The 13,106-nt window shown below is 39.1% G+C and overlaps 1 protein-coding gene across 12 annotated transcripts in view; it reads right to left on the reverse strand.

Moving 5' to 3' along the window:
- The window catches only part of LOC131037288 (sterol 3-beta-glucosyltransferase UGT80A2), a 116,897-nt gene that overhangs the window by 67,979 nt on the left and 35,812 nt on the right, over positions 1-13,106 (reverse strand). For all 12 annotated transcript variants that reach the window (XM_057969363.2, XM_057969361.2, XM_057969356.2 and 9 more), the window contains one exon: positions 12,245-12,326. In XM_057969363.2, coding sequence (XP_057825346.1) covers positions 12,245-12,326 — 82 coding nt within the window. The remainder of the gene's footprint in view (positions 1-12,244; positions 12,327-13,106) is intronic.

Here is a 13,106-nt window from a genome sequence, read left to right on the forward strand (position 1 = left end):
GTTGAGGAAGGCACTCTTAACATCCATCTAATGGACTTTCCATTCCAAACTAAGCTACAATAGCGAGAAGAAGACGAATGGTACTCATCTTGGCAGTAGGAGAAAAAGTCTCTTCATAATCAATGCCCTCCTGCTGTGTGAATCCTCAAGCAACCAATCTGGCCTTGTATTTATATAAGGTACCATCTGCATGATACTTGACCTTATACACTCATTTGCAACTAATGGGCTTCTTCCCTGGAGGAAGATCAAAGAGAACCCAAGTGTTGTTCTTCAGAAAGCTCTAGTATTCTGTGTCCATTGCCTGATCCCACTCTGTAATCTCTTTTGCCTCTGTATAGGTCTGAGGCTCATAAATGCTGTGAATGTTGGCCATGAGAGCAAAGTTAACTGTATTTTGCTGCTTGACCTTATTTTTGGAAGATCTACCCTCAATGAGCTCATCAAGAGGAAGATCATTGATGGTCTTAGCCCACCATTTAGGCCGAAGAGTAGAGGTACCAACATCAGATGCAGGAGGAATAACTGGAACTAGAGGTGGAACAGGTACAGGTGGAAGATTAACATCATCTGAAGGAAATTCAAGTAGTGCATCGTCAAATTCAGAATCTGCATCATCCCTCCCATCAGGTGAACCAAATGGAAGACAAACATCCAAATCAGAAGCCTTCAAAGGCTAATCCTCAAAATTCTGCTCAGATGAGAAAAGCTGAAATAGTCCTCGGTCTTCATCAAAGACAACATCACAACTAAAGATGAGACGATCAGTGTCTACATCAATCAGCCGGTAAGCCTTATGGTTGTCACTCTACCCTTGGAATCCAACTTGGAGCGCTTGGCATCTGGAATCCATACATATGCGAGAGAGCCAAAAACTTTCAAATGACTGATCCTAGGTTTCGGACTAGTCCAAGCTTCCTCAGGAGTCTTCCCCTTAACATGTGTGGGAGACCTATCAAGGAGATAGATTGCAGTAAACATTGCTTCTGCCCAATATTTCTTATGAACATTTATGTGTCCTAGCATTGACCTAGCCATTTCTGTAATGGTGCAGTTGCGATGTTCTACAACGTCGTTTTGCTGAGGGGTGTATGGTGTGGTTAACAGACGTTTTATGCCATGTGTATCACATAAAGTGGAGAAAGTAGAAGAACAAAACTCCCCCCCCCATTATCAGACCTAAGAGTAATGATAGAACAACCAGACTCTTTTTCTACTACGGCCTTAAATTTCTGAAATACAGGAAACACGTGATTTTTGTCTAAGAAAGTACACCCACATTTTACGTCTGAAATCATCAACTAAAAGTAAGAAATACATGCACCTAGTAACAGAAGGAGTAAGCATTGGACCACATAGATCAACGTGGACCAACTATAGTACCTTTGAGGCTCGCCAAACCAAAAAATTGGACTCAGACTCAGACTCATGAAAGACTCGCGAAAGACTTGGCAAAAAAAAACGGTAGTTTTACAAAAAAAACATAAAGAAATTAATGCATTTAGAGAACATAAGAGCCATAATTGAAGTATTACACATCATATGATCTACAAACACTCAATATTTGAAATTTCATCATTCATACTCATAGTTTCAAACTTTAAAATGTATAATAGCAGCATAAGTTTATAAATGTTTACAAAATTACATATAATGATACGTCTAGATCCTGGGGGAGAGAGGAGAGACTGAGATATTGAGTGGTAGAGAGAAGGGATAGAGGAAGAGTGATAGGGAGATAAATAGGTCTAAAATTTGGGGCAGATAAAGTGAGTGAGATAGAGAGGGCGAGAGAATGCTAATAGGAGCTTACTGATTACTGAAATTTGACTGTCTAAAAATTTAAAAGATCTTCTAAAACCTAAACCTAGAATTTGCATTATAATTCCTAGAGATCTGAAACCACTCTCAAACATCTTGCCAATATATACATGAAATATAGCTTAAAGTATAAGGAAAATGACATATTGAAATGCCACTTATATTTAAATGTTATATTTAATGTATATATTTTGATGAAGAGAATGAGATTGACTTGGAAAAAAAAAGATTTAGATAATTTTTTGACGTGTTTTTTGGGTTGCACGAGTCTAGTCAAAAGACTCATGAGTCCAAGCGAAAGACTCGCGCGAGTCAATTAGAAAGACTTGCGAGTCTTTCAAAAAGACTCACCATGAGTCACCATCCTTAAATGATGTCTTGTGCTGCTTCGTAGCTTGACAAGCTTCACAAACTCGCTGATTCTGAGTTTGAATTTCAGGTAGGCCATGTACTAAATCTTCCCTATGAGAATTTGCCAAGATCTAGAGGCAATGGAAAGCACAAATAAGAGAGACAAAATAGATGATAGGAATAAATTGTATTCTATCAAGATGAAAATACTGATCATCTGGATCATCAATCATTCCAATTGTTACATACAATGAATATGAGCCTGCTTATATAGGCAAGGCTATATGGATAAGTGAGCACACAAACATGACATGTGGCTCAATAAGAAACAAGGGTAGGTAGGAAATAGGTGTGGTAGGTAGGAGAAATAATATAATATTCCACAAGAGGTGGATGACCCACCGAATGTTTAGTGTAACAACAAGATAAGACCACAAAAGGTGGAATTTCTCCTACAAGCTACATCCCTATGTGCACACTTCCCTAAGTGTCTCATATCCAAACTACGATGAGATGCATTATCCTAAGTTAACTTAAGTAAGGTGTAATTATATCCTATAAGAATAAATAATTACACCAACATTCCCGAACAAGCTGAGCAAGGTAATGAATATTCAGGTGACCATATCACTGATGCCATATGACTACCATATCCTCTTCCTCCATTTTCCGACCAATAGCTTCAAGCTGATCTCGAATGTCCTTAATCTTCGTGAGATGATCCTGTAAGGACATATGTTCATCCATCCTAATGGAGAACAACTGGTTCTTCAGGAAGAACGCTCAGCTTTTGTCGGATGTCTTGTGCAATTCCTTCAAATGCGTCTAGATTTGTGATGCTGATTTACTAGAAGGAATCTAAGGTAACTGGTCATCTGTGATAGAGAGCTTAAGGAGCATGACGGCTTTGCGATTGCTATCATCAAATTTGTCCTGATCTGATCTGGCTGCGGTAGGACGAGATTCTTTTCCCAAGACAAGATCATCAAGGCGGCAATATTCGAAAATAGTTAGCATGCGTTGCTTCCAGGTGTTATAATTTTTGCCATTAAATTGCTACTGCCTTCCAACATTAAGTTTCTCAATGACGCCATTATGCACACTTCCCAATGCACGAAAAAAAAAAAATTGAAAAGGCGTGAATCTGAAACCGAGGCAGAATTAGGTACTGTTGTGACCATTTCACACATCGCCCCATTAAAATGGGGACCCCCTCTTTTTGCTCGTTTTTTTTGCTCGCCTTTCGCTTTGTTTTTTTAGGGTTTTGGTAGTTTGACAGTTGTCTGGATTAGGGTCAAGCCTTAGGGTTTCCGTTACTGTGTTTTCAGGCCAGAGTCCAGTCAGTCTTGAGAGCTTTTTGAGCTTCCTCTCGTAGGATGCAAATTTTTGAATAAAGTAAATTCGCCAGAGGCTAAGTGAGTTGGTCTATTTTCAATTGGAATTTTGAATAAATTTGTCTAAGTGTTGATAAGGGAATTGTGAATTTTGTCCAATTGAGTGATTTTGACCAAATTTTGAAAATTTTGATATTTGATCTCGGGCATTGGAATGACTTGTTTTTGCCTTGTGAAGTGATTAAAATCGTAAAATCATGATATTTTGGCCTGTAGGAGCAAAATCGCTCCTGTCCCTCAGTGAAGGACCGGAGCTCGTTTTCAAAAATCTTACTGTCTCTGCAGGATCAAGATGATTTTTCGATTGGAAGTGGTAAAGGGAGGCATGATCTTTCCGTTGAATATAATTTGAAGAATTTCATGAGCACGGAAATGCCCCAGGAGTAAAAATCGCTCCTGTCCCTCAGTGAAGGACCGGAGCTTAAAATCAAACATTGTCTTGTCCTTGCAGGGTTTGAACAACTTGACGATTTGAAGAGATCAAAGGAGATATGTTTTATCAGTTGAATATAACTTGAAGTGCCTTCGTGAAGGAAAATGGACCAAAAATGCAAAATCGCTCCTGTCCCTCAGTCAGGGACCAGGGCGAAATTCAGTGTAGCTCCCGTCCCTCTCCCAGGGACCAGAGCGAAATTCCTCATAGTGCAAAATTTGGGTGAAGATTGAACAAGTTTCAAGTTTGAGGCAAGAAAGGAGAATGAAATGAACCCGTTGAAGACAAATTGAAGATTACAAAACATCAATAGAAGACTCAAATTGGCCTAGGCGCTCCTGTCCCTCAGTCAGGGACCAGAGCGATTTTTGCCTTAGGTCAATTTCTTGCCAAGTTTGAATGAATTCCAGGTCATGGATGAATGAAATGGGGCACTACAAGACCGTTGAAGATAAATTTAGAAGTTGGCAAAGTGTGATGGAGCCTACAAGTACAAATTCGCTCCTGTCCCTTAGTCAGGGACCAGGGCGATATCTTAGTTATGTTGCCTTTCCTCCAAGTTTAAAATCACTCCAAGTCAGAATACAAGGTGGCAATGACGTTGGAGGTATCTCGACAAAGAACGAAGTATCAAAGACAGCCAAGGATGACGGATTTTCACTATATGCTCAAGTTCGCTCCTGTCCCTCAGGCACGGACCAGAGCGAAATTTTCAAATGAGGCCAAATTTAAGTTGCCATTCACATTTTAAATGTTTGAAAGGGAGTGAAAGACATCGTTTTGCACTTTGAAGACAATTACAAGTTAATATGATGAAGATTTTGTACTAAATGCCCTAGTTCGCTCCTGTCCCTCAGGCAGGGACTAGAGCGAAATCTTCATGAAGGCCTAAATTTTGAAGGTTTATCAAGTATCAAGTGTCCAAGAGGGATCAAAGGACCTCATTCTACATGGTGAAAGCAATTGCAAGTTGATGGAAGCGAGGATGAGCCCAAAACATTGAAGTTCGCTCCTGTCCCTTAGTCAGGGACCAGGGCGATAATCATCATACTAGTCAATTCCTCCAAAAATCGCGCCAAGTCAAGGTTGTACAAGGTTGCACAGGGTCTAAGGTGTCTTAAGAAGATGATGTGCAAAGAAGCCAAACGTTAAAAGGTGATCAATTTGAACAAGGAACCTATATCGCTCCTGTCCTTTAGGCAAGGACCAGGGCGATTTTCACATAATCATTCATTATCCTTCAAGATCACGTCAAAGCCAAGGTACACAAGATCAAAGATATCATTTTGAAGGCGACAAACGAAGAGCAAAGGTTGAAAGATAGCAAATTTTGGCTAGAACATCAGGATCGCTCCTGTCCCTCACCAAGGGACCAGGGCGATATTAGTCACAAAAGGCATTCATTTACAAAATCAAGTCACTCAAGTTCGAAGTTCCTTGTAAACATGCCACTTTCAACATGGAGATGATGGTTTCAAACGTCAAAGGTACAAGAATCAAGATCAAGGTGATAATTCGCTCCTGTCCCTCAGTCAGGGACTAGGGTGATAATGGTTTGTATCCTTACCTTTTCTAAATTTGGCGCTAACAAACATTTTTTGAATTTATTTTAAATGCTAAAAATCGACAAATTTAAAAAATTCAATTAAAAGCATTTAAAAATAAAGCATAACATTTAATTAATTATTTTTTGCCTATTTAAAATCGAATTAATTAAAAAAAACGATGGCAATAATTAATTAATTATTAATTTAATTAAAAATCAAATAGGGCGCTTGGGTTTTAATTTTCAATTATTTATAAAAGTCGGCCCTTGTTATTTATTTAAAAATCATTTTAAATTGCCTTATTTTGGCAAAGTCGGCCTAGAGGTAAATGAGAGGTGAGTGTCTATAAAGGGGAGGTGAAAATTTCATTTTCACATCATCATTTATCATCTCTCACATGCGATTTGGAGAAGGCAAAGGTGTGCGAATTTCTATCCAAAGGAAGTGCGAATTTAGCAAAGGTGGTGCGAAACATCTTCAAAGGGGAGTGCGAACTTGAAGTTAGAGTTAAGGCGAACTTGCCAAAGACATTGAAGATCACGTGAAAAGGCTTCAAACATTAATTTTGCCTAGGCAAATCCCTTGTTTTGCATTTTAGAGTTAGCTCTCAAGAAAGGTATGGCGATATGGATTTATTGTTTTATTTTGAACGTTGATCGTCATAGCTTCAAATTTTGAATTTTTGAAATTTTGAATTCCAGTAGCCCAATCGTTTTTTAGGAAATGATAACTCAAGGACTTATCATGAAGTTTCCTAATCTTTTATCTAATCTTGTTATTCATTGCAAAATCTAGTTACTTATTATGAAATGTTGTGTAGGTATGGCGACCCCGAAGGCGGGAGCATCCACCAGCCGTCCAGCTCTCATGAAGGAAGATCAAAAGACCGAAGAAGTGGAGACCAAGATTGTGTCGAAGTGGAGCAACATTGGAGATACCAACTTGGGCAACTTCAGCATGAAGAAATTTCGAGAGGTCCCTTACATTGGCAAGCCATCACCTATCGCCCGGAGGATAATCGAGAGTGGCATCATTAAGGCGGTCGGCTTCCCTCCAGCAGTTCAGTGCCATGAGTTGATGATCGAGTGTGCTCGTCATTATGATCCTCAGTCCAGAACGATCATGTCCAATGAAGGAAACACTTTGGCGTATCTTTCAGAGGAAGCTATAAGTGAGGCTTTTCATCTTCCAGAGCACAGAGACATGATATACAAGAGCATAGAAGGAGCCAGGTCAATGTACGAAGATGATCCAGATGCTTGCCTAAGCATCATCAACAAGAACTGGTTACTCAAGAGTCGTCCTCGCCTGAGCAAGATCCCGAACACACCGCATAGGATTGATTTCCAGGAGGAGTACAGAGATTTGATCACAATGCTCAACCGAGTCATAGGAGCCCCTCACGCCTTCTACTTTGAGAAGTGGATGTTCTACTTCATCCAGGTGATAGTTCAGGGAAAAGGAACGATTCATTGGGCTAGGATGATTAGCCATTGCTTGGACGTACAGTTGAGGAGACTCAAGGCTACCAAGTCCTTCCACATGAGTTCATACGTCATATATGCCTTGATCAGGAGCTTTGAGTACGCAGGACTACCTCACAGAGGAGTGATTGGAAGAGGACCCGACGAGGTCAGAGTTTGTGATTCCTATGTCCACTTGCATCATCCGCCAGGAAGCAACTACAAGCTAGTTAATGATACCTTCACAATGAACATCACAAGGACGTTGCAAGGTGGGATTCACAACAGATTATCTCAGGATGCACAGGAGTTAGTAAAGAGGTACGGTGCTTGGTTTATCCAGTTTCCGAAATTCACTTATATTAGAGTTCATGGATGTCCTTCACCTCCATACATGTTGCCGAGATATCCGACAGACAGAATTGTGTTACTTGAAGTAACAAGACAGTTGGCAGCTTATGCGAAGGCATTCAGACACAGACATGGGAATGGAGTTCCGGTACCTATCATATTAGGCAATTCAGTTGAGGTATGTCCTAATGCTTTAGCCATGGATGACGCAGAGAAGGAGTTAGCTTTGTATTCTTTTTCATCCTTTGCTTTGAGGGAAAGCTTTGATCCACATGGATATTTAGAGGAGACAGTCGGTAGGAAGTTTAAACATGAGTACCAAATAGAAGATTTTATGATGAATCTCTTAGATGATCTTGAAGTGAAAAGAAAGATGCATTCTAGATTGCCTTTGGATTTCATCAGGAAATGCAGGATTTACAGAGTGGCCGACCAAGCTCAGGATAGTGGCAGACATCTCCAATCATCCTATGATCGAGAAAGCAAATCAATAAGGTTAGATTGGAATGAGCCCGAGGTCGTGGATCTAGATGCTTTGATGGCTCCAGTCTTGTCTTGTACTCGCAGATGGGTTGATGTGCAGCATCAGAAGTTGAGAGAGCAAGGCATAGCTATGACTTTCACTTTGGAAGAGAAACCAGCCGAAGGTGGAGCTAGTGTGAGCGAAGGCAATCCTAATCCTAGAAATGCAAGTGAAGGCGACCTTCGATGTGCAAGTGAAGGCAATCTCCATCCAAGAGGTTCGAAGAGGAAAGAGCGACCTGAAAAGAGGGAATCTTCCAAAAAGAAGCAAGGGGCCAACCGAGATCGTTCATCCGGCACATCTTCTCGACTAGAGAAGAGGACACTTGAAGTGGAAGAGTCTATGGAGTCGATGGTACAGAATGACAGGCAGGAAGAAGGACAGGTACCGCAAGGGTCACCAGATGGATCTCTCCAAGATTATGAGCTACATGAAGATAGAGAAGATAACGAAATAACATCTCCTCCCAGAGAAGAAGAAATATTGCATAAGGAAATACAGGTCAAAGAGACAAGATCGGCCATCCCAGATTGGTTGAAGGAAAGATTAACCAAAGTAATCGTGATTGAGGATGAAGACAATGTAATTGATTTGGAGAGCCTTGTTGGACGTTCTCAGGAAGTGACAGAGAAGACGAAGGCTACCAAGATGTCCAAGATGATTAGAGATGAGACTGGATCCAGAAAATTGCAGATAGCTACACCGGCAGTGGACAAGTATGAAGGGGAGATCCTAGCAGAGGAATATGATATAGAGACATTTGAGCTAGGTCCATCCACAGCCGAACATACGATGGACGATGCCATTGATTCATTTGAGGCCTTGAAAGACAAGCTTAGAGAAGAAATGGAGAAGAATAGAAAGCTTGAGAGAGAGGTCGGTGCATGGAGGACATATTTCAGTCATCTCAATGAGCCTTTGGGACGTCAGGATTCAACAAGATCACCCGTACAGGCACTTCCCCTTCAATCAATTGGTGAGGCAGAAAGATTCAGGAGTATGGTCCAGCGTATGAGTACTTGGATGGACAAATCTCATACAGTTGCCGTAGAATTTGTAACAAGGATGATGAAGACTATTCATAGGGCTATCCAGGTTCTTGAGATAATCCACAACTTGATGATAACAGTAGCCGCTTTTGCTCATACCAGAGATGTTATCATTCCTGTCTTGAAAATAATCAGACAAACATCGAGGAAGGTCTTAGCACAGGAAAAGATCATGGATGGAGGACCTCACAGTTTGCTTCAGTGGTCAACCTTACTCCAGATGAAGAGTGTTCTCTTCGAGGACATCAGTACTAGATGTGGCCATGTTGAGGAGGTGATCAACCCGATCCAGGACAGAGTATTTGAGGTACTTCGTACCATTCTTGGCAGGAGGATCGAGGTCGAGACAGATGTGGATTTGCAGGAATTGGAGGATAGAATCAAGGTCATCTTTTGCAAAGACGCTAATATCACAGACGAGCAACAAGACCAGATGTTTGCCACCATGCTCCTGATTGAAAAGACTAAGGAACTTGAATCAACATGGGACGCAGCTCTTCTAGATGCATTTGATCAGGTCATCCACTTGGAAGAAAGAATGAAGAATCTTCTCGAGATTCCAATTGCTGAGATCGAAGGAATCGTATCAAGATTCATTACATATGCTAAAAAGGAACATTGGAAAGGGAATAAGATTCTAGATGAGAGGTTGTTATAGATGACATGGCATCTTAATTGTTATTGGTCTATGTCTCCTAGGTTTTTGTGCCAAATTTAATATTTGGCTATGCATTTAATATTGTTCAGTAAAAAGGAGGCCATTTGTAACAAACCCTAATTAGGGTTTAGGTGTCATGATCTTGACCGTTGATCTGCTTTCGATCTGGACCATTCATTGTAATTGAGGATGCTATTTATACCCTCATTTCATTTCATTTTCAAAAAATTTTAGATGTGAGAAGAAGATTAGATTATTGATGTATTAGAGAGATTAGAAGCAATTTATTTTTGTAGCAAGATTGAGTTTGAGGAAAGGAATTCAAACAATTGTTGTACATGATGACTTTGAAATCAATGAAATATTGAAGTTATGGTGTTTTGTTGCAACTTTCTTGGTTATCTTCATGGTTGTTCAATTTACTTGAATCATTCTCAATCAAAGTAGTGTGTTAATTCGAAGGACAAAGTGTGGGACTTGATCTTTGGTAGGATTCGCTTTCCAAACCACTAGCTTCTTGCTGATTGTAGGAACGCCTTGCGTGGTCAACTGGAGATATTTGAATCACTTAACCTTCAATCATTGTTGTATCTTGGATATGTACCTTCGTGGTAGTATCTTTGATCTTTGATGCATTGAAAAATCATTTGTTACCTTAGAAGATCGCATCAATTTCAATTGAGTTGTTAGCTTATGGCAAAATTGAAGTTGGTAGAATATTCTTAGGGTTAGACTAGATTAGACCTCTTGCAAACCCTACTCTTTTGTCATTTTTCTTTAAAAATTTGTTTAGTTTATCAAAATCTTCGGTAACGTAAGGCCCCTTGAGGACACAGCAAATCACAACGACCACTGGTGCTTATCCACACGTAGAGACCCTACTAACCAGAACACTGGAGTCATTCTAACTGATCCTTCTTGCGAATCTTCAGCAGTTAGCGACTTTATTCAAGAGAGGATAACATGCCTTTGGGTATTTTATTCTGTGTATGATTGTGTACAAAATACACGTCAACAGGTACATACTTTGAAAAAGACCAGTTACGACCAAATTTTTTCCAGCTGACCCAAAAAAGCTATTGAAAAACCCACAAAGAATCTGTGATTAAAATTAATTTCAGCAAGAATTTGAGAGTTTTCTGCAAAACCCTAGCAGAAATACACAAAAGTTGTGAAAATTCGCAGGTTAGATGAAAAAATCCAAAGGGTTGGAAAACCCTAGCCGTCGTTGGAAGAAGACCGAGAAGATCTCAAAGATATTCAGATCGCGCAAAATAGAGATCGTGGCCAGCCCGGATGTTTAAAAAACTGCCGAAATCCACAAAAAATCCGTCGCCTAGGGCAGAGAGTCGCGATAGAAGAAAAGAAAAAAATAGATCGTGCAGAAGGAAAAAATGCAGGTCGCATGCAGAAAATGCAGAGCCACGAACGTAGAAAGAGACCTGCAACAGAAGTCGCGAAATAAAAATGCGGGAGGTCACCATGAAACACAATCGCAGAAAAAAAAAAAGTTGCGTTGCGTCGCCCAGAAAGAATACAGAGGTCACAGTCTGCACAAAGAAATCGCGAGCTTAAAACAAGAATCACACGAGTTGCAGGTCGTGGAAGAGCCATGCGGGGCACACACCAAGAGGTCGCTATTGTTTAAATCACGTCGAATCAGAAACCCTAGCCGTCGATCTGAGGATAAACGACACTTGCAAAAGGGTTTTAAATAGGCCTGAAAAATCTTTTTAAAAACTTTGAAGAAAAAATTTCAAAATTTTATTTCGGCTCTGATACCATATTACACTAAGTAATTGGTAAAAATTAGATTGTATATTTACAGAAGAGATAGAGTCTCTTATAGAATACAAGATTTACAAAAAATGGCAAGTTTCTAAAAAGAAACTGCAAAAGATCATAAAATGATCTTATCGACTATATTACAAGAATATTGAGCATTAAACATTATAAAATATTATTTTAATACCAACTGGAAGGTGATTGGTAGAAAAGTCTTAAGATGAACTTCCAAATCATTTAATAAATTTCATGTCCCAATATTTAAATATTTCTCACATTATTCTGAACTGTACAGAAATGACTTCTATTTGTACTAGCTAGTTTTAAACAAGCTCTTAGCATATGCAGCTCTCTAAATGCAAGGGAAATCCTTCCTATTATACATCCGTTTGAATGTTTAAGGCTTAAGCTTTACTCATATTGAAAGCAACAAAGTACAAGTACATACATAGCAGCACAAGTGCAAGTACAAGAGCAACAACCCAAAAATAAGGTCAGAGAAGTCAAGAATACCTAGAATCACAGCATCATAGGCTATTACTAGTTTGTCTCTATCTGCCACAAACAAGAATTAAACTCAACAACATGTGGTCGGCCTATAAACCATTCATTAAATGTGGAATACTTCTTATGTGCTTCATGTGCAATTTCAAATAGAAGTGGGTTCACATTATTCAAATTTCATCAGTCACCGTGTTTCCATGTTTTGTTTCCTATACATAACGCACTATATGCAAGATACATTGTAGGAAGTAAGAAAGCCTTGGACTTCTTTCTGAACTCCAAAAATATTTTTAACTTGAAAAAAAAATTAGCATCAAATGAGTTAGTATAATATCTAAATGATAAGTTCAAGTTTATAGAACTACCTTATTAGGACTATCTTCTTGAAGTTGTTCATACAATAATGGATGTGCAATTTTGAATCTGCGTTCAAATGATGATGGAGAACTGTAAAATGAAAAAGAAAATGTTATTCTCCTCATCCTGATAATGGATCGTTGAGCTTAATACCCAAAATATTTCAAAAAAGACAGTTGAATCCAAAAGCACTTTCAATGAGCATATTATCTACAGTCTACAACTCAGGAAGGAAGAGATGGTTTACATATTCAGAAAATGAGAGACAAATGTCAAAGAAACAAGCAATAATGATCAAAGGCGAATATAATAATAGAAATAAAGAAATTATAATAATATCCACGGATAACTAAAAGTAGGTCACTGGGACTCAAGAGAACAGAATTATACAATAGAAAGTTCAAGGAAGAGAAACCTCGAAAGGCCCCACCAAGGGAAAGAAGAACAGTAAAAAAATTACAAAACAACAAGAGACCACCCAAAAAAGTGGTCAGGAAATAGGTAAAAACAGCCAAGGGGAACAAAAACCCAAAGAGCAAAGAGCAACCACAGAGGAAAACTGAAGAACATCAAGTACCACTGTCTAGACTAGAAATTGCAGTCACTAGTGCCATTGTCAATGAACATTAGGATGATAAGTCAAGAACCTATGTTATTATTTGATAAATCCATCAAGAATTAAGAAAATATGGTACACGGACTTATGATATTGAGTTCATAAATAGAATTTTATTACTCAATGATCCTATTACTGTAACGGTCAAATTCATTACATTTCAATTTGCAATAGTTACAACGTACACAATTTAATGTTATAAGTTTACACAGAAGAAAACCTTTTAAGCCAAAATGAAGAACCAGATGTAGCAA

Source organism: Cryptomeria japonica, chromosome 3 (genome assembly GCF_030272615.1).
Source record: "Cryptomeria japonica chromosome 3, Sugi_1.0, whole genome shotgun sequence".
NCBI classification, from domain to species: Eukaryota; Viridiplantae; Streptophyta; class Pinopsida; order Cupressales; family Cupressaceae; genus Cryptomeria; species Cryptomeria japonica.